Source organism: Rhinichthys klamathensis, unplaced genomic scaffold, assembly GCF_029890125.1.
Source record: "Rhinichthys klamathensis goyatoka isolate OS25496 unplaced genomic scaffold, OSU_Roscu_1.1 h1tg000281l_1, whole genome shotgun sequence".
Lineage (NCBI taxonomy): Eukaryota > Metazoa > Chordata > Actinopteri > Cypriniformes > Leuciscidae > Rhinichthys > Rhinichthys klamathensis.
In genome coordinates this window covers 1,977,000-2,004,306 of record NW_026606800.1, presented here as the reverse complement: position 1 = coordinate 2,004,306, position 27,307 = coordinate 1,977,000, and the positions used below count along the sequence as shown (strand labels likewise).

Below are 27,307 nucleotides of genomic sequence, written 5' to 3'. Positions count from 1 at the left end.
AGAACTTTAATGTTGTTGCGTTATTACTGAATCAAAGCGACCACGTCAAGCGCGTCAACTAGCCTACTTCAACCCTCTGCATAACCCTCAGCTGGCTTAAGCTTAGGCTTAGCGGTTACACAAAGTCAAAAACTAACCTTTAAGAAGCGGGAAGATCGTCGCGTGTGGAGTTAGATGTTCACCGTTAAAGACATGCGGAGTGGCCGCTGGACATCGGACATCTGAAAGCTGCTCATTGTGTATCTGCCCGGCCGTGTTACACACCGGAACCCGGCGAGAGGACAGGCTGAAGCGGAGTCAGCGGGGAGATGACTCGCTTAGCCCAGCATCGGTGAGAGGATGCGGCGGTGCTCAGCCAGCCCGGAAACATGCCAAGGTGTGCTCAACTGTTCGAGGACAACGAGAAACTTCTTTCATCATTCATCAGTGTGAGGACATCGTGAGACGGTTCTTATTCATCTACAAGGCGTCCAACGTAAGGTATGTTGTAGCGCTACAAAGTAATTGAATGGCCATTCATAAGTTGTGTGCACACTACTCATACTTACCCGGGTGTAAAAATCCAATGCATTGGTGAAGAAAGAACTGAACAAAGTAACTTTGTAGTGGAAAACAAATTACATTGACTTCTGATTATTATCGTTGTGACGTTTAAGTGCACTATGAGTTTACTTGAAAAAGACTTGTCAGCTGCTGAGGCGGTTGCGCAATCAGCTGAATTGAACAGTAAAGCAAATGGTTCGGGTGTGTTAAAAGATAAAGAAAAACGTGTTGTAACATTAACTGCAAAGGCATTTGAACAAAAGCTGGAAAGGCTGCAAAATGATAGGAAGGCTAAATTAAATAAGGCTTCTAAGCTAAGGGAACGTATCAAAGAGCTTATGCAAATAAGTGATAAAGAAGGTGTACAATGTACAATGGGTGCTCTTGTTGATTTGTGTGATGAGGCAAAATGTGTTCATGATTCCTTGCTGGGCATATTACCTGAGGGTGAAAAGGAAAAACATGATATTTGGTTTAAAGCAAAAATGATCTGCAATGATGAAATTCTGTCTGAGGTAAACCGCTGGTTATATGCTATTCAATTAAAAAAAGGTAACAAAGGTGATGAATGTGGGGATGAAAAGGGTTCTCAAAAAGGTACAGGGGATGAGCAGGATAATGATGATATCAGGCCAGAGGACAGTGTCTCAAATGTTCCTAGCAAGCAAGCAAGCAGGAGGAGTAATCGTAGTGGAAAATCTACTAGCTCTACAAGAATAAAGGAAAAGGCAGAAAGAGCTGCACTGCTTGCTCGGGCTGCATCTTTAAAGGAACTGCATGCATTGGAGGAACAGGAGCAACAACTAAAAAGGAGAAGAGAGCAACTTGAGCTGGAAGCTATGCTAGCTGCCTCCAATGCCAAATTGGAAGTGCTGGCCTCTGACATTGACACTACATCTAATGGAATGAGTTCTTATATGAGTAAAAGCAAAAGAACGGCAACTGTTAACGAGCTCAATCCTATGGCAAAGGAATACAGGCCTGTAAACCACCAAAAAGCACAGCAGGGCCAGGATTGGTCACTGCCAATTGGCAATCCACAACCTACAGCTATGCTAACTCAGCAGGCTAGTCAACAAAGCCAGGCCGGGCTAAACCAGAGGATTGGTTCTCAAACGGACGATCATCATATTTTACCACCACAAGCTTTGGGACCCTACTCGTTCAATGCTCAGTCAGTAGAGGAACAGCAACGGGGGAACATCTGTTCCATAATGGAAAGGCAAAACGAAATAACTACTGCATTGGTCCAACAGCAACGCTTTATGTTATTGCCTGCAAGAGAGATTCCCTTATTTGATGGGGATCCTCTTCAATATATTTCATTTAAGCGAGCATTTGAGCAGGTAGTGGAGGATAAGGTCAGTCAAGGTGATTGTTTATATTACCTGGAGCAATTCACGAGAGGACAGCCACGGGAACTGGTGCGAAGCTGCCAGCATATGACAGCTGATCTAGGTTATGTTAAAGCAAAGCAGCTGCTTAAACAACATTTTGGCAACGAGTATAAGGTTGCCTCTGCATATATGGAGAAGGTTTTTGCATGGCAGCCTATAAGGGCAGAAGATGTCAATGCGTTGCAGGCCTACTCACTTTTTCTGCGCTCATGCTGTAATGTCATGGAGAACATACAATATATGCAGGAGTTAGATATGACGAGCAACATGAGAACAGTCATGTCTAAGCTCCCGTTCAAGCTGAGGGAGCAATGGAGGTCAGTGGCACATAACATAATGCATACATCTGACCGCAGAGCTCTGTTCAAAGATTTGGTGGCATTCATTGAGAAACATGTCCGTATTCTGTCAGACCCTTTGTTTGGCGATATTCGGGACTCAGCACCAGGAACAGGTGTTGCTAAGGTCGACAGGCTGAAGTCGCAGCCAGGCACAAGATTGAAAGGAAACAGCTTTGCCACCACCATTGCCCCTGTACATTCAGCTAGGAACTTTGGAGAGAGAAAGGCTGTCTTGCCAGAAAATGGTTCTACTATTAGATCAATCTGTGTGTGTTGTTCGCAAAGTCACTCTTTGGAGGAATGTCAACAGTTCAAGAGGAAGAAGCACCAGGATAAAATAATCTTTCTAAAGGAGAAGGAGCTTTGTTTTGGCTGTTTATGTGCTGGGCACATGAGTCGCAATTGTGGAAAGCGTGCGACCTGTGGGATTTGCAGTCAAACACATCCTAGTGTGCTTCATGTTGACAAGAGAGACAAAGCCAATGCATACACAGAGCGACCTAAGGAGCCTGTGAGACCTAACACCACAGCGTCTAAAGAAGCATGTGGTCGTGTAGGGGTCGGAAGTGATCGCTGCCTCCTTTCCATCTTGCCAGTCCAAGTCAAATCCATCAAAGGGGGCAGAGTAATACAAACATATGCATTTCTGGACCCCGGCAGTTCAGCCACTTTCTGTTCGGAACATCTCATGCAAAGGCTTGGGTTGTCTGGTAAACAAACCCATTTTCTGCTACAAACTATGGGACAGGAAAGGGTCGTGCCAGCAAATTTATTGTTTGACTTGGAGGTGTCTGGTGTGGAGAGCAATGTCTTCTATAAGCTACCAGAAGTCCTCACGCAGAAGAAAATGCCTGTAAGTGCAGACAGTATTGTCTCTGAAGGAGAGTTGGCAAAATGGTCATATCTGGCAAAAGTACAGATTCCCAGCTTAGAGGCTAATGTTGACCTATTGATTGGAAGCAATGCTCCCAGGATATTGGAACCTTGGGAGGTCATAAATAGCCAAGGGGGAGGACCGTATGCAATTAAGACAGTATTGGGCTGGGTCCTTAATGGCCCTTTGCAGTCTAATGACAGCAGCTTGGAAATAGAAGCTCCTTCAGTAGTTGTCAACAGGATTTCCGTGAGCCGATTGGAAGAAATGCTACACAGCCAGTACAATCATGATTTCAGTGAAAGAGCTACAGAGGAGAAAGGCCCTTCAATAGAAGACATCAGGTTCGTGGAGATTATGGAAAGTTCTGCAACACTTGAAGATGGTCATTACAGTTTGAAGCTGCCCTTTAAAAGGAACAGTGTATCTCTGCCCAACAACTTCTCTGTGGTAAAGCAAAGGTTGCTCGGGCTGAAAAGGAGATTCCTTAATAGCAAGCAGTTTTATGAGGAATACAAAATGAACCTCAACAGGGTGATTAGTCTGGGCTATGCAGAGCAAGTTCCAGAACAGCAGTTGGATCACAGTAGTGGTAGGGTGTGGTATCTCCCGCACCATGGTGTATATCACCCCAGGAAGAGGAGTCTGCGGGTGGTGTTTGACTGTGGTGCGACCTTTAAGGGAACATCTTTGAACCAGCAGCTCTTGCAAGGTCCCAATTTGACCAGTACATTGCTTGGTGTCCTGCTCAGGTTTAGGCTGGAACCTGTAGCGGTTATGGGCGACATACAAGCAATGTTCCATCAGGTCAGAGTTGCAAAGGAGGATAGAGACTTCTTGCGCTTTGTATGGTGGCCAGAGGGCGATCTCACTAAGGAAGTAGCTGAGTTTCGTATGACTGTCCATCTGTTCGGTGCAGTGTCCTCACCGAGTTGCGCTAGCTTTGCTCTGAGAAAAACAGCAGATGACAATCAATCTGAATTTCCGGCTGAAATTCTTCAAACAGTCAAGGAGAACTTTTATGTGGATGATTGTCTGAAGAGCATGCCCTCTGAAGAAGAAGCTGCTTCCATGGTCAAAAATTTAATTACTCTCTGTCAGGCAGGAGGATTCACTCTGATGAAATGGATTAGTAACAGCCGCACCACACTGCAGACTATTTCAGAGGAACACAGAGCTAAAGATCTGACTGAACTGAATCTGGATAGAGACAAACTTCCTCTTGAGAGAGCTCTTGGCTTGCAATGGTGCGTTGAGAGTGATTCATTCAAGTTCAAAATGGAGATCCAGCAGAAGCCAGTCACCAGGCGTGGAATGTTGTCAGTGGCTAGTTCTGTGTACGATCCTCTTGGCTTTGTCGCACCTGTGGTGTTGCCTGCCAAAATCATGCTGCAAGAACTTTGCAGAAGAAATTATGGATGGGATGAGACTGTACCACAAGACATCTTACAGCGGTGGTTCAGGTGGATGGAGGACCTGGATATGCTGTCTGAATTTAAGGTTGATCGGTGCATTAAGCCCAAGGGCTTTGGACAATCAAGACATGCTCAGCTGCATCACTTCGCAGATGCTAGTGAAACAGGATATGGAGCAGTTACATATCTCAGGATGCTGAATGATGGGAATGACATTCATGTTGCATTCCTGATGGGCAAAGCCAGAGTTACACCTTTAAAGACTGTTACTATTCCTCGCCTGGAGCTGACTGCTGCTGTGCTTGCCATTCGTGTTGATCTGATGCTGAAGGCTGAGTTGAGACTCCAGTTGCAGCAGTCCATTTTTTGGACCGACAGCACTTCTGTGTTGAAGTATATAAAAAACGAGGATAAACGTTTCCATACATTTGTGGCGAACAGGGTTTCGACTATAAGAGGAGCCACTAAAACTTCACAATGGCGATACATCAGCTCCAAGGAAAATCCAGCGGATGAGGCATCCAGAGGAGTGAGGGTTGGAGACTTCATTCATGGCAGGAGGTGGATAGAGGGTCCAAGTTTTTTGTGTAAACCGGAAGCTAACTGGACAACAAATGTGGTAGAAACTATCATAGAACCAGATGATCAGGAGGTCAAGAAGGAAGTCACAGTGAATGTTGTGTCTGTGGATGGCTCACAGGTTGCCACAAACCGGTTACTGACCTACTTCTCCAGTTGGAGTAAACTCAAGGTGGCAGTAGCCTGGTTACTTAAATGGAAAACCATTCTGTTGGAAAAATGCCGCAGGAGGAGGGAGGAGAAAGCTGGGGTTGCTGGTAAGCAGAGCACAGACAATAATATGCCACGGAGGAGACAAGGGTTCAAGGACAAGCCTGGAGGGCAAATTTTGTCCATAGATGACCTTTTGGGAGCTGAGCTGGCTATCATTCGATATTGTCAGCAACAGAGATTTGGAGAGGAAATTGCCATGTTGTCAGCTGGGAAATCCACAGTGAGCAGGCGTAGTACAATCCACAGGTTGGATCCGCGCTTGGATGATGGGCTTCTCAGAGTTGGAGGGCGGCTGACTAAAAGTTCCTTGCCAGAGTCGATTAAGCATCCGCTAATCCTCTCTAAGGATCAAAATGTGGCCACTCTCATCCTCAGGCACATTCATCAGCAGCAGGGCCATAGTGGTCGGAATCATACGCTATCAACACTGCGGAAGAAGTATTGGGTCACTAGCGCCAACTCCGCTGTAAGAAAAGTCATTACAGAATGTTTCTGTTGTAAGAAATATAATGGAAAGATGCAGGAGCAAAAGATGGCAGATTTGCCTGAGGAAAGGATTCTTCCTGACAAACCACCATTTACCAACGTTGGCATTGATTATTTTGGCCCAATTACAGTGAGGAAAGGACGTGGTACGGACAAACGCTATGGCATGATACTAACCTGCTTGGCAAGCAGAGCAATCCATCTTGAAGTGGCTGAGTCTTTGAACACTGATGCATGTATCAATGCTCTGCGACGTTTCATCTGTAGAAGAGGTCAAGTTTCTCATATTTTATCTGATAATGGAACTAACTTTATAGGAGCAGAGAGAGAACTAAGAGAGGCTCTCGCAGCTTTGGATCATGGAAAAATTCAGGGAGTTCTGCGGCAAAGGGGAGTTAAGTGGAGCTTTAATCCTCCAGCAGCTTCACATCATGGTGGGGTTTGGGAGCGGGTTATCCGCATGGTGAGAAGGATTCTAAGTTCAGTTCTTCAACAGCAGACCCTGAACGATGATGGGCTTCAAACAGTTATGTGTGAAGCTGAAGCCATCCTAAATGATCGGCCTATCACCAAACTCTCAGACGATCCAAATGATTTGGAGCCACTTACTCCCAACCACATTCTTCTGATGAAAGGAAATCCATCATTGCCGCCAGGGTTGTTTGAGCCACATGACTTGTATTTAAAACGCAGATGGAAGCAAGTTCAGTATATTGCTGAACTTTTTTGGAAACGTTGGGTACGGGAATATCTACCCTTGCTGCAAGAGAGGCAAAAATGGAATAAAATCAGGAGAAATCTACAGTCTGGAGATATTGTCGTTATTATGGATCCTACTGCCCCACGAGGCTCTTGGCCACTGGGAAGAGTGTTGGAAGCTTTCCGGGATAAAAAGGGATTTGTGCGTTCAGTGCGTCTGCAAACAAAGTCAAGTGTCATTCAACGTCCTGTAACAAAGCTCTGTCTGTTGCTTGAGGCTGCAGATTAAATGGGCAATTTCAGTGTTAATGTGTGTGAGCTCGCTGTAACTAACATAATATGTTACGTCAGGTTGGTAATGGCTCCTTAATTTGTTTTGTTTTGAATTGTAATGTTTGTTAACCATTCCAATTGGGGGCCGGTTGTGTAGGAGCCATTTCAATGTTTATGTCCAGGGTTGGCCAATAGGTGGCACTAGGGTCATGGCATAGCTATTGTGGCTCAGCTACTTAGGAGGGTAGCTGTAATCAGTGACAGGTGTTGCCAGAGGGGAAAGGGCCAACTAGTTTTTGACCGCCACCGAGGCTGTGGTGAGATGATTGATACTGTGACAGTGTTGGTGAAGATGGAGTATTGTTCCGTTATGGAAGATGAAACCCTTGTGTAAATCCAATAAATGATATCTCTCACGACAGAGAAGAACACAGAACTTTAATGTTGTTGCGTTATTACTGAATCAAAGCGACCACGTCAAGCGCGTCAACTAGCCTACTTCAACCCTCTGCATAACCCTCAGCTGGCTTAAGCTTAGGCTTAGCGGTTACATATATATATATATATATATATATATATACACACATACATACCCACACACATACATCACTTTTGGCCACTACTACACATACTTTTACATTTTTTATTATGTCATACATTAGAAATATATTACTAGATATATGCATGTATGTATGTATGCATTTATGTATGCATTTATGTATGCATGTATGTATGTATGCATGTATGTTTTTAATTATGTCAACTCCTTTCCCCTAGCCTCATGGGAAGAAGTCGGATGCACACCTGGGCAGGACTAGTAAGCAATCTTGGGTTTTTTTTGTCCACTTATTTGGACATACTATTCATTTGATTTACGGCTTTTAGCATACTATACAGTACGAAAGCAGCCATATATAGGTGAGGAATGAGTACAGTTCCAGGAAGTGGCACTCGGTTTTGGGAAGGCGAATTTGCAAACTCCTACCTATTATGTGCCAGCGATATCTCCTCATGCTCGCCGAACTCGCTGCGGTACGCTCCGCTCACCATGCGCGTGCTGGCCTTGTGCTCGCCAAAAACTGATTTCATGGCATCTGTGATCTCCCCCACCGAGCACCTACAGAAACCAACAGAATCCTTTAATCCACAGATAACCACATTATAACATGCAACACAATTCCATTACTTTGTTTGGATTGTTATATGATTGAATATGATTTGTGTTTACAGTGCATTAAACAGGCAAGAATCGCATTCCATATGTTCAAAGAGTGTGATCCCCCAATCTGCCGCTGAGAAACAGCAGTTTTGCACTAAGCTTGGTAAAACACAGACACGCGGCACTAACTCGAGCTCTTCCAGCCAGACATGCAAAAGCAAGATAATATTTTTATAATATGGGGGAAAAAAAAGAAGAAAACAAAGTTACAAATGATCTGAGTTGAGACAATGTCTCAATAAGGTTTATGTAGGGGTGGGCGATATGACAAAAATCTTAAAATCATGATATGAGTCATTTTATTTCACGATAACATATATCACGGTATAGTCATTTTTGCTTTAAATAAGGTTATGATATCAACATTTTTGATACCATTGAAAAACAAAAATAGTAAAAAACTAAAACAAAGAAACTCTCAAGCTTACTGAAGACAAGTAAACAAACAATGATAAAAGAAGAAAGAAACTATTTACAAATAATAGGGCAATGGGACAAAACTACAATAGAACAAAGACACAAATAAAATAGACCTGCCTGAAAAACTAGAAAGCACTAGAAAAGAAAAACTACATAAATTGTATAAAGTAATTAAATGAACAAAAAAATAGCTTTTACATAGTTTTCACTGTGAAAATTAAATGTACATGTATTTACTGTATATTTTATTAAATTTACAAAGGTGATTCAGTCATGCCTTAAAATAGCTTGAATGTAACTCTACACCCTTTCCTCATTTAATATACGCGGTTCTATGAATATGCAAATTATTTTGCCCGCCTCCACTCACTCACACCAGCTCAGAGATCCACTCGTTGACGATCACACGTTGACCTGATTGGTAGTTTGTGACGTCAGAAACACCAGCGATTATAAACTGCGTTTTTGAGACTGTCTTTGGTTCACTGCAGTTTTAAGGAGAAAATACTCAGCGATGGTGTTGACTTATGAATTTACACATGTTTTGTCTTAAAACATATTAAAAACACCACATAGACATATAAACAACATTAAAAGCTTGATTTTCACCACAGGGGGACTTTAAGACATAAACGACTGTGTTTACGAGGATACTCGTGAAGTCAGGCATTTTGACACATAAGCTTATGTATTTGAACGTTGAACTCAGTTCAGTACTCGCACGCTCTATTCAGGACTATCGTCTCTATCATAACTGCGACCTATCTCTATCATCACTAACTCTACCAGTTGACAAATTTCTACCGGTTTATTGTGTCTACCGGCATATCCCCCACCCCTATTTATATGTGCACCAGGGTTGTAATTATAACTGAAACTAAAACCATAAAAATATATACCTTCTTGACTATGAGCAAAAACAGACCATATAGCATGTGCTGGTTTCATGAGCGCTGATGGATGAGAGACATCACACCTGTACTTTGCTCTTGTCTTCCTGTCGCTTCAAATTATGAAGATGGACGGCAGGACTCTGTACTATTTGCAAAATAGAGCTGCAAGTTTCTCTGTGACAGATTAATATTTATGCAAAATATTAGATCAAGACTAATAAATAATAAATGCGCACAATACTGATAAATAATTTGTGATCTAATGAATAATAAATGAAACACTGGATAATGATATGTAATAAAGAAGATAGTTCTGTATCACAAAACTGAAAAGTTTTCAGATTTGCTGAATGTGTGAGAGGAGCTTGCATGTGCAGACAGAATCTTTCACGTCTTACCGCAAACGATGCAAGTCACACACTAATAGTTTATGCCAATAAGTTACACCCTAATATTTAGAGTTAGGGGCCAACAACGACAACTAAAAAAAATGACTATAATAACTAGTAAATGCTTGAGCTCTTTAAAGCAGAATGGATTCTGATTGGCTGTCATTGTTTTTATAATTCATCGGCTAGAAAAAAAAAACTTTCTCTGTGCCGTTATAGTTGTGGTGTGAACTCAACTATTATTTAACATTTTTAGAATTATTTTTAAAACTATATCTTAATCGTTATAGTTATCGTTCTGGCCGTGAACAGGCCTTTAGGGGTTGGAATAAACCTTTCGTGAGTGTGTTTGTGTTTTCAACTGTGAGTTTCACCCAGTTTCCAAAGCCCTCTGCATCTGGAAGTCATGTAGGGAGACTCACCGGGCTCTCGCAGCCTCCACAGCGAGCTCCAGTAGGTTTCCATCTCTGGTACGTGCACACTGCTCGATCGCGGCCAAGCACCTCTTCGCCGCCTCTGCATCTCTGCTCTCTCTGACCTGCAATGCAATGGCAGCCTCATTACCATCTGCAAACCCTGACCCTGCATGAGCCATACAAACATACAGAAACATGGAATCAGTATGGAGTGTATACTATAAACAACATGGGTGACATTTAAAATCATGCAGATGGAGGTGTGGGAGAGCATCAATACATTGTGGGTGAAAACGGTCTCAGAAAACACAGCATATAGTGCAGAATCAGATTTTTGTAACTAAACTAATTGCTGTAAATGGGGTGAATACATTGTGAAGGTACTGTGTTCCTTCACATCCTCTAGCTTGTGCTAATATTGTGCAGAAAAAGTTAATTTAATAATAAAAAAAAAAAGATAAAAAAAGAGGATCATCTGACTGGTGTGTGATCTTTATGCAATACCTTTGGCTAAAAAGGGAATCCCTTTCAGGGTTGTTTTGTTAAATAAATCAAAATAATATTACAAATAATTAAATATAATAATAATTTAAAAAAAAATGATTAAAAATCATTTCAGTAATTGAATTATATATAAATAAATATTACATAAATAATATAATATATATAAATATTAGGTGAAATACTTAAAGCTTTAAGAAAAATAATCAAAGTTATATATGGTTATAGAAAAAACTAAACAAAATGCATAACTAAATTACTAAAACTTAAACAAAAATTTAAAAATAAAAAGTTAATTCAATATATTAATAAATACTATAAGAGCACTTAAATAATGACAATAAACCCACAAAGTGCCAAAATCAAGGTGTGATTTAAACATGCAAATTGCACACTTTATCACATCAAACTGCTCTATATACAGTCATAGAAAACATGCAGCACGCACACATACATGACTAGATCTTCACAAAGAGCCATGCATTATTAGAAACTCATGACATTTATTTGAATCATTTGGGTAGGGCAACAAAAGACACTACATATGGTCTGGTGTATGAGAAACGATTATTAGGAACCTTGTTCTATGGGAATGCAAACTTCACAACACTTGTATTCGAAATTATTCAACCCCCATTGCAAATCAGACTAACTGGCTAAATTCACAGACTTTCAGCTGTTTGCAATGAACAAAAAGTAGTCATTGAAAGATGCATCTTTAGTTGAATTTGGGGAAACCACTTCTAATTCAATTACTTTTGTTTGTTTAAAAAGTATTTTTAAACAAACACGTTGTTTATTTCAAAGCCAATTTTGCCAATAACCCTGACTTTCAATGAGGGTGGAATAATTTTGATTACAACTGCAAGACAATCAGCGAATCACAGGAATTTGAACTTGTTCATTTCCATGCCAAACACACTGATTCACTAAAATGATTTGGTCAATCATTAGTCTTCATCACCCTGCTATTTTGCAACGGCCAACCGACTGCACAGTATCCTCTACATATTCATTGCTGAAAGCTCATGAGATATATTATTAATCCTTTGAAGGGAAAGATAAATGCCATCTAATATAAAAGCATTCTATCGAATTTGATGCAGGAGATCAAATGATGAGCAAATGAAATGCATTTCAGTGAACCCACTTAAAGGGGGTGGGTTTACAATCCCTCTTATTGTATTATATAATGAATTGGAAATCATAGTTTTCTTAAAACCAGTGTATCTATTCTGGTATTTATGTAACAGGGAATGTCTATATTTGGTATCGGTTACTAAAGGGTTGGACCTATGTCAGGAATGCAGTAACATTTATTCTCTGAAAGAAGGGCTAAATGAGTAAACACTATGTACTTGTTTTGCAATTCATTTCAAGTTAAGTTAAAGTTTCAAAGATAATGTCTTTAAATGACCTAATATGCGTAAAGAACACAGTACTATGTTTGGATGTTGCTAAAGTTATCTGTACTGTTAACCTATCATATGACTGTCATTTGATTACCTAATTATCCATATGACTAAATAAGTATTAGTGTTAGTTTGAAGCTGGATCCCCTTACTCATTTTCTACAGCCTATAGAAGTGTGGAGAACTTTGTCTTCAGGAAACTCTGTCAACTTGTTGAACTTCAACTTTGACTCCAGGCTCCAGTTGCATTAAATTAGCCACTATGTTAAGACTGTGTCTTAACTAGTTTGACCAACTACAGGTAGCCAAGGGGTAATCAGTTTTACTTTTCCATTTCAAAGTAGACAGAGTACCTTTTTATGTAGCGGACTTAAAAATGTTAGGACCAGTCTTGAGGGGGAAAAAATGAGGTGGCTAATTTTTAAGACTAGTCTAAGCAGTTTATGCAACCGTCTTCTTTGAGCATATTGGTCTCTTTATGTGGTCTAACTGCAATTCCCTCACATTAAATATATCATTAAAACTGACTATTAATATTTCTCAGACATTCTGAGTTGCTATGTTGGCTTGTCGCTCTCAAAATTATACGATAGCTCACACAAAACATGAGAAATGTACCACATACATTCGATTTCTTTCTAATGTTTTTGTTTCTAATGTGCTCACCAAGAACAAGTAAAAAAAAAAAATAGCATAATTATAAATGTTAACTTTATTTTTTAAATGTTTAAATAAACATTATTTTTATACATTATAAACATAATTTATTTCTGTGAGGGCAAAATGTCATGCGTCACATGATCCATTATCATTCTAAAGACTAGGGGAAAAACGGATTGTAGTTGATATACGGACCAGGCCCCAAGGTTCAGCACACGTGTTTTGAGGATTAATTACTAAGTTTCACCGTCAATTTGATTCACGTGCAGGTCGTGCGCTGTTATCTGTGCGCACAGCCACACACACAGAGAGGCACGTTTCTGATAGAGTGCGAACATCGAATTGATTCCTTTTTCGCATCCCCATGCGCTTGAATGGACACAAACAAAATGATGTAAAAATACCTCTGTCTCAGCAAAACACAGCTTTAACAAAGATTAATCTATATTTAATTTATACAGTGAACACTAGTGTTATTTGACATTTAGGCCTAATTACTACATGTCTGTACCTGGATTCACTACAGTTAGACCTTACTTTATTTCTAATTTGTAATTGTATTTATCTATGCTTGTAATTAATGGATTTCATTTCATTTTTTTTAATGAAATGTTTTTATTAAATAATAATGTTTGAATATTATAAGTTGTTTTTGCTGTGGTATCGAAGTACTTAAAGTGTGCTTTAGGTAATAAATGGACAGAAAAGTTACATTTATTACCAAAATATTGTTGTGCTGATCCAAAAAAAATAATCCGATACGTTTATCAAAAAACGTAATATGATAGAATATCGAACCATGAGTTTTGTGATCCGTTGAACCACTAAGACAGACAGTGATATTAAAAGACAAATTCAATATACAACTTATTGATGATGTATACTATGTACAGGCAACCAGATGAACCCAGAATAGTTTATTGTTACGTATTTTTCTATAGAAAACCATTCTAAAGAAAATGCTTAAAAGGTGCAGCAAAATAATGCTTCGTGAAAAATAAAGCGAAGATGATGAAAGAACGACGACTAAGAACAAAAAATGAACACAGTACACAAGAGTATACCAATGTTACTCACCAAAACCAATGTTACTCACATGTGGAGCAGAAACAACAACCTCTGTGTCCGTTTTCAGGCCTTCCCAATTAAGGCATTTCCAGCGCTGGAAAGCGTTTCTAATATTGCCGTGGATCCTAAAGCTCTTGCCTGATCATAACCCTTCAGGTGATGATACACAGGGCAACTTTTTGAGCAATGTTGCTGGGGAATGTTCCTGTCAACGGGCAACCAGATGAGACACAGGGCCCACGACCGATCTAAATGATCCAGATAGAAATGTATTGGCCATTTTTAATGGAAAAGTGACCAAGCAACAATCGCTCGGCAAGATTGCCCAGCAACATTGCTCAAAAAGTTGCCCTGTGTATCATCACCTTTCTTTTAGGGTATTTAGGATAATCCTCTGAGCTTTTCTCTTTTGTAATGTCTCTCAGCCATTTCTCTTTCTACAGTCTTTCTTCAAATCTCCCTCTTGCTCACTCTCTCTCTCTCCTCCCCCATCATGAGTGGACACGCCCCCTACTGCTGATTGGCTATACAAGTGTGTTGTGGTGCTCAGTTCGTTCCACTTTCAACAGGGTTTCTCGGAAATCGCTTACTGCACCTTTAACCATTTAGCATGTTGCATTCATATTCTGATCTCTGCTTGCTTATATATAGTACGCATTATCAATAAAGTGTATACTGAATATGATCTTTAAATATGTTTTAATACATTAAAGACACTAAGTGTTTTTCACGTTAGGGGTTTTAGAATGTTCCACTGATTTAGTGATTGAAATACTGCAGCAGGTGCTGAATATGGATCAAAAGTGCATTTTGTTCACAAATTTTAGCTTATCTTCTTTTGAGATGGCACAAAAGACAGCCCTGTGCTGCAGTTCTATGGACGTTTTGCCCTCCAGGTCTCCACGGCAGTCATGTAACTGAAAACTATGAGTATCATAATGATTTTTTGGATTTATTATAAATTGCTTCTACTAAATTTAATAAAAACTGCAAATGTATATTAGAAAAATAAATGAAAACTGAACATGTGTTATTTTTACAAAACACAACTATTTCAAATCCAATTATCTCAGCTCAAGACTAATGCAACTTTCTTTTCATGCAGACTTGACGTCCAAATCGCTCCAACAGCCCTAAATATAATTCTATATATTTCTATGTCAATGTCACGTATTTTCTTTTCTCAATGCCATAATACTTTCTCTGACTGTGAAGAATAAAATGATCAATTATGACCATTTCAATGAAGCACTTCAAGAGCTCGATTGAATTAAAGCGCTTGATTGTGATTAGGTAACTTCACAGAGTCCTCGGTTGGGAACGGAATATACGTAACCATTTCAGATCACGTCAATACGGATGAAGGCACTCGGCTTCAAAATCCGTGCTGTGAGTCATTGCCAGAGGGAACTAACCTTCTGCAGCTTTTCAATCTGCTTGTTACGCACAGCTGTGTTGTCGATGGAAAGCACGTCGACGGATTCTTCCTTCTCCAGGCGGTACTTGTTGACCCCCACGATGACCTCAGAGCCTATAGCGAGACAGAGACAGTGCGAGAGGGCATCAGTAGCAGACCCTAAAAACTGAAGGGCAACACTAGACACCTATAGCTGAAATAAGCATCACAGCTTCACAGATCTCTGTGCACGCCCTGTAGGTAAAGATCAGAGGGTACAGATTTAATGGGCTCCTCTCACCTCATTATGAGGCGAGGATAATCATCCATATAGAAACGAAAGCTCACATCTATTACTTACAGCACATGTTCATTAAACTCAAACCTGGAGGGATATTATTGCAACTGGGTAGTCAGAGTTTTGGCTATTGGAATCAAGCGTAGTTTTAATCAGAATTGGAATGAGATTTATTGACGAGTATCTCCAGCGAATTTGTCTTTGAAAATAATTCAAATAAAACACAGACAAGTCAGTGAATAAAAAATATAGAATAAAGAAATAGACAATAGACAATATATGCATGTAGAAATATGTAATATATAATTACTCAGGGGAATGTGAATAAGATGAAAGGATATGTTAAACAAATATAAGTCTGTTTGGTATTGCACAGGGGATGCAATAGTCCATGTTACATACTGTATTATTTAGGGCCAAAAACACCCAGGAAGAGTGAGTGGACCTGATGATACAATACTGAATGAGAATAAATGTAAAGTCTTACAACGATGATTCTTACATTAGAGTTTTGTGGATTTTCATTCATGTGTATTAGCTTGGAAGTCATCTATATATACACTACTATACTAGCTACTTATTTTAGTTTAATTGAGATACTATTATACATTTTTATTCATATTTTTCATTAGTTTATCATAGTAAAGCTTTAGTATTTTTTTGTTTTTGCAATTTTATTAATTTATGTTTTTTTAATAGTTATTTCATATTAGTGAACTGTTCTTTTATTTTTGTTGTGTTATTTTAGTAATTTATGTTTTTATGGTTTTAGTTTTAATTTTAGCTAACTATAACAACCCAGCCCCTAAAATATGAGAATATCTTTAGCAGATTTACACTACCTTCACAAAATCTGGGATTGCTTTTCATTCACCAATGATACATTAAATTGATCAAAAGTGATAGTAAACATATTTATAATGTTATAAAAGACTTACATTGAAAAAAAAATGCTTCTTTTGAATTTAGTCATATCAGAATGCATAATAGAATCATCATATTAGAATCATTTCTGAAGGATCATGTGACACTGAAGACTGGAGTAATGATGCTAAAAATTCAGCTTTTCATCACAGCAATAAATTACATTTTAAAATATATTCAAATAGAAAAGATTTATTTTAAATTGTAATAATACTTCACAATATTTGAGTTTTTGCAGTATAAATGCAGCCTTGTTGAGTATAAGAGACTTCTTTAATGTACACATTTAAAATTTGGAAAGCAAACAAAAAATTGATGACTCACCCTGCACTACACAGATTTGTCCAATTAAATGCTCTTTAGAATGAAGAAACCCATCTCTGACCAATCAACTACTTAAAGTCCTCCTGTGGTGAAAATCAAGCTTTTAATGTTGTTTATATGTCTATGTGGTGTTTTTAATATGTTTTAAGACAAAACATGTGTAAATTCATAAGTCAGCACCATTGCTGAGTATTTTCTCTTTAAAACTGCAGTGAACCAAAAACGCAGTTTATAATCGCTGGTGTTTCTGATGTCACAAACTACCTTGTAACCAATCAGGTCAACGTGTGATCGTCAACGAGTGGATCTCTGAGCTGGTGCGAGTGAGTGGAGGCGGGGCTTATTTGCATATTGTATACTAAATGAGGCAAGGGTGTAGAGTTACATTCAAGCTATTTTAAGGCATGAAGAATTTTTTTCAAGGAAAAAAAACATTTTAAAATATGTTATTTTGGTGATCAAAGATGAGTTTTAAGGGATACAATTATTGACTACAGGGGGACTTTAAAAAAAGAGAAAGGCTTTCTGAAAACTTTCTGGAAAATAAAGAAATGTAAACCCTGAACAAGTGAAGTGAATGACAGGACAGAAGATAAATGACAGGCTGGTCCATTCATACATATTCCACCACTCATGCACATGAGAAAAATCCATCGAGGGCCCTCAAGATCAATGTCTTGACTGTCTACGGCCTTAACAAACCCGGGGAGCTTCAAACATCTGCTGAAAACCCAATCTGGGTTAGTTTCTGTTTGAAATGTCGCTTCTTGAATCTTTCAAGGGCCCTGGGTCCATTCAGTAAATATTTACACAAACATCCAAGACCAAACTGAACATCTTGGATTTGAAATAAAGTTTGTAAATTAAGTTTTAAGATTCTGAAAAATGTAAAATGAATTAGAAATATTTCAGGTAGTTTAGCCCAAGCACTGCTGTCATTAAAGCAAAAAGATTTTTTTTTTTTTTCAATTCAACTTTTACTCCAAATAAGATGTGTGTGTGGTTCATGGCAGGTGTAACTAATGCTTCCACCACTTCATTAATCTGATCATTTATTTACACTCTTTCTGTCCTCCCATAGTCCATCAGGACGCATTAGAGCGGCTCCTGAAGTCTTTAGCGATAACTGTGTGGCGTTCACCCAAAGAGAACATCACTTGCGCTAGCCTACAGCCACTAAAACATCCAGCTGTGCGGCATCTGTGGGATATTTAAATTATGCAGAACTCCTTGGAGAAAGAGCCACGTGCAAAACATTACCTGATGTGAAGCAACATTCGATTTAAGAGTAGCACGCATGTGAAAGTGAAAATCTTGTGTTTCAGGTTTATCATGGAGGCATTTGGCATAATGATTATTGTATGCGCGTGTCATGCATGTTAAAAGACTGCCCCCTAGTGGCACTGTATTTCTCAATCAGCAAAGCATAGAGAAATGGGAGCCAATTAATGCATCAGTCAAGTTTTACCAATAGCATGTAAATATCTGAGATCTCGAACTTAGCTTTTAGACTACACAGACAGAATGATCAATAATACAAAAAACAAATCATTGTTAATATCTCTGCATCTGTAGTTCTGGTTCACTATTGATCAGAGCATTGTGCACATCTGTATAGAGATCTTAAATGGCATCTCGACTGCCATCTGTCACAAGTCCTCCGGTGACACCAGAGAAATCTACTTCAAAACAACAACAGCAGATGCCACAAGATGCACAACAAAATGTTCACACTTTTCTCTCACTAGTTTAATTTGCCTACTAATCTACTAATGTCCAAGAATTTACATTAATTCAGCCATTCTCTGGTTTATGATTGTTTTCATTTTTATTGAGACAGTAATAGCTTTAAAATGTAATAATTAAAGTATTTTTCTAGATTGCAAGTCTAGTGACATGGGCAAAAAAACATTTAAAGGTGCTATATGTATTTTTTTAGCGCCCTCTATCGGTGATGTTTCAGATTGCAACCAATTTTTTCAAGAGCGCTCGTGCTCTTGCGCGTGCTCGAACACAAGAGCGAGCACTCATGGTACCGGCCACACTGAGACTTTCAACACACCGGAGAAACCATCACACAACATGCTGGAAACTCGTGTAAACTCCCACTGCAACGTTACAATAATAGGCTACTTTTATCAGCTTGACGTTGAACTAATGCTCCATGCTGGTATGATAACATTACATTGACTGCATTTAGCCGACATGTGTGTTATCTAGCATAACAAGGCATTTCACTAACTATTCGTGTATCTTTCAAAATCAGCAATGTCAACATAGGTGAATGTATAATATGATAACGAAAACGGTTAGTGAACTAGACTAAATTTCAGTGTAACAGTAAGATCGTAGGATGTAACATTACTGTACTGAGCATGTCTGAATATTATAAACAATATGATAGTAGTGGGATGAGTGACGTTAGACAGTAGATCTAGTACATAAAATAAAAGTTACATCCTAAAGCACCTACTTTTTGTTATCCTGGAACAGTCTTTTGTATTCATTTCATGTCTCATGTATGTCGTAGTTTACCTTGCCATTTCATTACAGTTTACCATTATTTATTTCAGCATATCTGAAAACTTGTAATTTATCACAATAAAAATAGCGGAGGTCTCTCCATAATTCAAACGCTCTGCCGATGTTGATCCGTGTTTTCGTCCTGTCCTAAGTCGATCCGATTCACGTTTGGCCTGACGAGCTTCAGCAGATACATTTTTGTTTTGTTTTGTTTTTTATATTTATGTGGAGTTAGTGTTGGAGTGTGTGTTGTGCTGGAGGCAGGAGTTTTTGGTGTTATCAGACTCCATGTCGTCAGCTGCAGTGCCGTCGCATAGACTGTATATAAAAAGGAGAGAGGCTCGGGAGCGCGCATGCACGTCACATCCGATGGATTTCGCCGTAAATCCGACCCGGAGACTTCACATAGAAATAGGAATACTGGCCTTCAGAGGTAATAGCAAAACCCGACAAGTGGATCATTGTAATGTATGATTACAACCCCTTCACACACAGGCAATAAAAAAAGGATTCATTTTAGAAGAAAAGTTACATTTAGTTACATTCAAAAACTTCTCCAAACGTTGCTGATGTTTCATGGCAAGCATGTCAGTGCTTCTGAACTATCTGTCACCAGAGTGCATTGACATAAGCCGTTTAGAGGACGTGTGGTCTGGTTCAGAAAAGCCCCGGTTTTCGCTCGACTGATTGATTGATGTCTCCACAGCGGGCGAGAGGATCCTAACGTGACATCTGCCTCAACACCCACTCACTGCTTATTATCTATTTATTGTTAAAGAAGATGAGACGTCAAATCCTCTCTGTAAATACCAGACCCTTTCCCGTTGAAGCAAACCCTCTCAGAGTCAATCATCAGATGCATCAATCACTTCCTGTAATGGTTAAAATGTCATCGCTAACCTAGCTTACTGTAGTGATGATGCTTTTTTTAAAGCAGAGACAGTTTCAACCTTATTTTTTAGGTGAGAGTGAAAGCGGCCATTTGTAAATTGAATGTGTCTGGCTTCTGGTGTCATCCGCTTCCAGTTATTTTTAGCTGTATAAAAAAAGCGTGTTCTGCTGCTTGATATTGCAAACTCGTATTTACTCGTATTTACCATATCATTTTATGTACTATGTATTGTCGTAAATATAGACACATTTGTTTGTAGCGCAAATAGTTTTACCATTTACAGCATTTTGTCTCGTTATTTCCCTATAGCGGCTAATGAATCGGAAGTCTCGCACATTCACACAAAATAGCTTAAGGAGAATGTTGAAATGTTGAAAAATTAACTGGAGTAAATGTAACTGGAAATCTGTTAAAAGAAATAGTTGTCTTTCCTTCTATTGCAGTTTCAGTGCAGCTTCAAAGGCTCTACTACACAATCCCAGCCGAGGAATAAGGGTCTTATCTAGCAAAACGATCGGTCATTTTCGAGAAAAACAAAAAAAATACAAACATTTATATACTTTTTTTTAACCACAAATGCTCATCTTGCACTAGCTGTGATGCGCCACACATTACGCAATCACGTTGAAAGGTCCCGCATGACGTAGGCGGATTTACCTACCTAGTGTTTACAAAGTGAACGTGCAGACTAAATCAAACGCCCTTTACAAAAATAAATAAATTAATAAATTAATAAAAGGTAAAACAACGATGTCGGACGATTTTGAAGTTGGAGAAGAAAATGAGATTCAGCTTTTCCCCCTACCCAACATTTTCCGACTACATCAGGTTACCGCCTGACCTTTCCAACAATATTACGTAATGCGTGAAGTCGTGGACGTGCAAGATGAGCATTTGTGGTTAAAAAGTACATAAATGTTTCTTTTCTTTTTTTTTTGAAAATGATAAGACCCTTATTCCTCGGCTGGGATCGTGTAGAGCCCTTGGAAGCTGCATTGAAACTGCAAATTGGACCTTCAAAAGTCACCTATATGGAGAAAAATCCTGGAATGTTTTCCTCAAAAAACCTTAATTGCTTTTCGACTGAAGAAAGAAAGACATGAATATCTTGGATGATGTGGGGGTGAGTAAATGATCAGGAAATTTTCATTCTGAAGTGAACTAATCCTTTAATGCATGTGACTGGCCGAGCTCACTTCCTTTGGTCATGGAGGTTTTTAAAAGTAGCACTACATAGTTAAATGGGACATTAGTCACGTGTGCTGGGCTGTAATTATGTATGCAGGCTTGTGTATATGAGTGTTTTGCTTTGGTACCTGAATCAATGCGCGCTTGTCTGCGGGCGGCACATTCCTCGATGCGCAGTTTGGGAATTCCCTCGGCCACGGCGCGAGCCATACCTCCCATTTCCTCAATCTCAGTGATGAACTAAACGAGAACAACGAGAACAGAATAAACATACACAATCACATATATTGCTAGACCTTAAGCAACAAATCAGAGTGTTTAAAATAGGAATAATTTAAGCAACTACTTATTTTCATAAATCTAAGAATTATTTATGACAGATAACTGACATGGCCGTCATTTAATTATTATTTTTATTATTATTAATATGCATTAAATAAAAATGTAGTGATTATGCTAATTTGAAATTATGCAGTAGTAATAATAATAGTACTACTAATAATAATAATATTCATACAATCAATACAATTTAACACATTTTATACACATTTATTAATTAATAAAATGTATGAAGCTAAGTCAAATAACATTTATTTATAGTGCTTTATACAATACAGATTGTTTTTAAATTATTTTGTTTTCATTTAATTTGTAAATTAGTTAAAAAATTAATCAATTAAGAAAAACAAATTTAAAAGTTCTACATCAGCTCTACTTCATATACAATTAAATATTGTTTTGACAAAACAATAAAATAGATGAATTCATTTTTATTTCTGTCGTCACTTTAATTAAATATTTATTATTGTATTACCATATTTAAAATGCATTACGTAACATTTAAATGTACAATAATAATAATTTATATTTGCCATTTAAGTCAACAAATGTATTATTTATTTTAAACGTGACTATTAATTGTAGTAATGATAGTATTACTATTATAACAGTATAGATTTATAATACTGGCAATATCATATCAGTTATTAGCCAAAACATCAAAAGCCTGTGTGTGTTGTCATTAATCATTTCATTATGTGCTTTTTAAGACGCATCAAGTGTTTAATTACAGATCTATATATATTATGTAAAGTCAAGTGGATTTATCAATATGCAGACAAATGAGGGGGGAAAATCCATTAACACAGATTATAATTAAATACATTTGTCACCACTGATTATTATTTATGATGCATAACATTAGACATCCACACATAAATATCTGCAAGTTAAGGAAGGTTTATATTATATCGAGGTTTATAATGAGCGGTTCTCTGTGGTACGAACCGTGAGCGCTGAGCTGTACACATCATTGGTGAGGGCCTCCATCATGTAAGACCCACCCCAGGGGTCAGCCACCTTCGGGATGCCCGACTCCTCCTGGATGATGATCTGTGTATTGCGGGCGATGCGTGCGCTCTTGACCGTGGGCAGACCCAGAGCCTCATCAAAAGAGTTAGTGTGCAGAGACTGCGTGCCGCCAAATACTGCAGCCATGCCCTCGATTACGGTACGGACCACATTGTTGTAAGGGTCCTGAAGGACACATGGGGTACATTTAATCATGAGACCAGTCACAACATAAATTATCCTAAAAATACGGCAGGATTTTCGACCAATGATATTTCCCCCTGGGACGTGACTAGAGACTACCCAGCATGACATCACAGAAATTGAAGACAAGCAAATAGCAAAATGTCATATACTGCCCGTCAAAGATGCGAGTTAACACTGTTACGCTTTACTGCACCACTTTAACAAGCTATTGTCCATCATCTTTCAAAGAGCAGGAGAACCAGCTGTGAACGAGCCTGCGGTCACAGTACCTGCTCAGTGAGGGACCATCCAGACGTCTGACAGTGAGTTCTCAGCAGGAGGGATTTGGAGTTCTTGGGTTGGAACTTCTCTTTGATGAGTGTCGCCCACAGACGGCGCGCAGCCCTCAGCTTCGCTATTTCCATATAAAAATTCATGCCGATGCCCCAGAAGAATGACAGTCTAAAAAGAGATCATACAGAGTGTATATGAAACTTTTGGAAAAGTCAACATGTGATCAGCTAAAGACAAAAAGAAAGGGAAACCTGACCACGGCCCCAATGTAGTTATATAATTACATCACAACCGTAGATATTTGATGATCGCACAAAGCCACATCACTTTCCTCCCACCACCATGCATTTTCAAAATTCATATAAAGTTACCGGGCAACTGGTGAGTAACACTGTTTCAACATGGATTTTTAATCGCATTTGGCGCTTTGAACACTGGCTAACATGTTAATAGTGTCCGCAGATGGTGCCACAAAACTTAACATTCACAGATTTAAGCAATTAAATCTGATATATAAATACAGTTTTTATTATTATTATTATATCATTTTCATCATCTTTATAACCTATAATGTAATTATTAATATGCATTAAATAAAATGTATAGTAACTGAATTAATTAGAAATTAGAAATTCATATATAGTAGTAGCAATAATTATAACAACAATATTTATACAATACATTTTATATATTTTATTAATTTATCAAATGTATCAATTAAAATTGTATTGAAGAAACAGATGGATTAATTATATGCATTTCTAATACTATTCCTATTATGATTAATAATGTTAATAATAGTAGTAGTAGTAGTAATAATAATGTATTATTTTATTATCAATATGATTATAATTTTTATTTAATATGTATTGTGTAATATATCATTTAACATGTTTATTAATAATAATAATAATAATAATAATAATTTGTATACAATCAATAGTTTAATACATTTCATTAATAATTAATTACTTAATAAAAAAATATTAATTCAAGTTTGTATTAATGAGAAAATAAAATATTAATTGATATGTTTTTCTATTTTTATAATTATGTATCAGTTATTTTATTATCATTATTATCACCATTATTGTTTAATAAGCATTGTGTAATATATTATTTAACATGTTTTTATTATTTTATATTATTATTGTTAAAATAAATTCATGTTAAATAATATATTACACAATGTGTATAATAATAATATAATATAAGCAATAATAATAATAATATGGAATTGTAGAACTGTAGAGAGTTGAATGGAAATGTCCCTGAATCCCAGAGTTAACCTGGGAGCGAACTCATCGATGGTGAGTCCAGCCTTCAGTCCGGTCCTGCAGTATTCCAGTCCATTGGCAATAGTGTAAGCCAACTCAAGGATGGCATCAGCGCCAGCTTCCTGTATGTGGTATCCACTGATGGAAATAGAATTAAACTTGGGCATATTCTGTAAGAAGACAATTCAATGTGTTACACGGCGTAGAGGAGACAGACCCTCTGAATATTGATCCAACAAAGACAGTCAAAACTACAAGGCTCTGAAAAGCCCATATGCTAGGATCACAAAATAAGAGTTTTAGAAAAAAAGATCAAAGAAATCAATCACACTTCAATATGTAAATATTACAAAGGCAACATCACTATCATAGGCGGAACATTCTATCAATACAAGTCAGTAGAAGATTCAAAATTAATCTTCTTAAAAGTATGTTCATAAAAAAGTAGTTTTAAAGTTAATAGACAAAAAATAAGCAATTATACAAGTTGTGTAGAAGGAAGAAATATAAAAAGAATACGCCTAAGAGAGAGAAAGAATGACATTTATATGTCATGTCACACAAGCTGTACCTTTGAAGTGTAAGCGAAGATATCGGCGATGGCGTGCATTGACGGCTCTGGAGGGAAGATGTAGGTGTTTCGCACCATGAACTCTTTGAGAATGTCGTTCTGGATCGTGCCGGTCAGTTTCTCCTTGGGAACACCTTGCTCTTCTCCGGTCACGATGAACATGGCTAGAATGGGAATGACGGCTCCGTTCATTGTCATGGATACCGACATCTTCTCTAGCGGGATGCCGTCGAACAGCAGCTTGGTGTCCTCTACGGTGTCGATAGCTACACCTGCCATTCCCACATCCCCGTGAACTCTGGGATTGTCCGAGTCGTAACCTCTGTGCGTCGGGAGGTCAAAGGCCACAGAGAGGCCCTGCTGGCCCGCTGAAAAGGGAATTTATATGACTTTTATCTCTTTTTTTGGTCAACTGAACCGCTTTTAACCTAAAATATTTATTTTAAGACCCTCTAAGATTTTAAGTTAACGGGAAAGTTCACCCAAAAAGGAAAATCCTGTCATCATTTACTCACTCTCATGTCGTTCCAAACCCATAAAACTTTCGTTCATCTTCAGAACACAAATGAAGATAGTACGCTGAGCTTCCGTTTACCATAATTGAGTGCTCCATGTTCTTTGATTGATGTTTATATGTGAATAAAGCCTAAATTCAATCTGTTGTTCATCATATAAAGCAATCTAGTCTCTTCAGAAGACTTGGGATTAAACTGCCTGATTCATATGTTGGGTTTTTTAACCTTTTTACGGTCTCTTTATGAATGTTTTGAAGCATCAGAGCTTTGGGAGAATAGACTATCAATGGAGAGACAGAAATCTCTCAGATTTCATTAAAATAATTCTTCATTTGTGTTTCAAAGATGAACGAAAGGTCTTGGAACAACAGCAGGGTGAGAAATTTATGACAGAATTTTCATTTCTGGGTTAATTATACCTTTAATATTGCACATTTTTAAATAATTCAACAACACATTCACGGTTCTCTGTTAGTTAATGATCACATGAAATGCAATATAACTGTATATAATACACAACAAATATTTTTATATAATATTTGAATTTGATTGTGATATTTTTTAATTATTTATTTGAATAATTTAATCAATATATTTAATTCAAATTTTCATGTGAGTGAACTGGTATATTTTTAATATTGTGATGTCATACCTTTAATATTGTCCCTGTAAAACTTGTTGCTTTCCTCTACAGTGCTGAAGCCGGCATACTGCCTGATGGTCCAGGGTCTGTAGGTGTACATGGTGGGGTACGGCCCTCGGGTGAACGGGAAGACTCCGGGCAGCTCATCTTCCACCGCGGCCGTGTCCGTCTGAGTGTATACGGGTTTAATGGAGAGGCCCTCAGGGGTCTTCCAGATCAGATCCTCTGGGTTTTTCCCTTTCAGCTGCTTCTTGGCCAGGGCAGCCCATCCCTCGTGGATCTTCACTTCATCTCGGTGTGGGGTGGCCGTACGGAACTGTCTGGGGTGGCGCTGGGGGTCAAGGGTCGAGGATACAGACGCTCCCAGCAGTCGTCTGGCTGTCAAAGACACGCATGCCTTCCGTGCGGTCAACATGTTGTATGCATTGGGTATATGAGAGCGAGTTTAGTTACTCAAGGGTATCTAATAAAAAAGAAATAAAAGAAACAGGCGTTCACTGCAAATTTGTATTATTATTATGTGTGTGTGTGTGTGTATAAATAAGCATATGGTGATTAGCATGCAGTCTTCGATACTGGATACTGAAAGTCACCCACACAATACGACTGTTATGACTAAAAATACCTGGTAAAGCCTCCAGTAGCAAACATGTCATCAAACAGTACCCATTATATTATAGCATTTCTATTACATTAGATTTATAATACCATTAAACAAAATATATTAGCAAATGTCACATTTAAAGCCGTATACATCACGGATCATCAGCCACTTTCACTGTATTATCCATTAAAGTTTGCAAACTTACAGGCCTATTTAGATTGTCCCGTTTGGAGCCTTTGCATACTAACAATAATAGATCATCTAGGACATTACGCGACAAAATAACATTTAAATGCAAGCGGTGACATCATAATGTTTTAAAACAGAACATTTAAGAGCAAACCAAAAGCTATTTCTGACCTTGCGTTCTTCTATTTACCAGACACTGACGATGACACGCTGACAGGCGTATTGCGCTCCAGCCAATCACATTTAACAACAAACCAGATCCAGCCAATCAGCATCAACTCTGACCCGGATGTGCACCGTATAACTTCACGGATGATATTGAGGCTTTGAATCAA

The 27,307-nt window shown here is 38.2% G+C and overlaps 1 protein-coding gene across 2 annotated transcripts in view; it reads right to left on the bottom strand.

The window, feature by feature from the left end:
* The window catches only part of mmut (methylmalonyl CoA mutase), a 35,825-nt gene extending 8,559 nt beyond the window's left edge, over positions 1–27,266 (bottom strand). Inside the window, exons 1-10 of one of the 2 annotated variants that reach the window (XM_056269248.1) lie at positions 27,144–27,266; positions 26,189–26,642; positions 25,022–25,389; positions 24,463–24,620; positions 23,170–23,341; positions 22,631–22,879; positions 21,472–21,583; positions 15,214–15,329; positions 10,164–10,279; positions 7,806–7,937 (exon numbers count right to left, since the gene is read on the bottom strand). In XM_056269248.1, coding sequence (XP_056125223.1) covers positions 7,806–7,937; positions 10,164–10,279; positions 15,214–15,329; positions 21,472–21,583; positions 22,631–22,879; positions 23,170–23,341; positions 24,463–24,620; positions 25,022–25,389; positions 26,189–26,594 — 1,829 coding nt within the window. In that variant the 5' untranslated portion in view covers positions 26,595–26,642; positions 27,144–27,266. The other variant, XM_056269249.1, reaches the window with a different exon arrangement.
* Between the last annotated feature and the right edge of the window lie 41 nt (positions 27,267–27,307).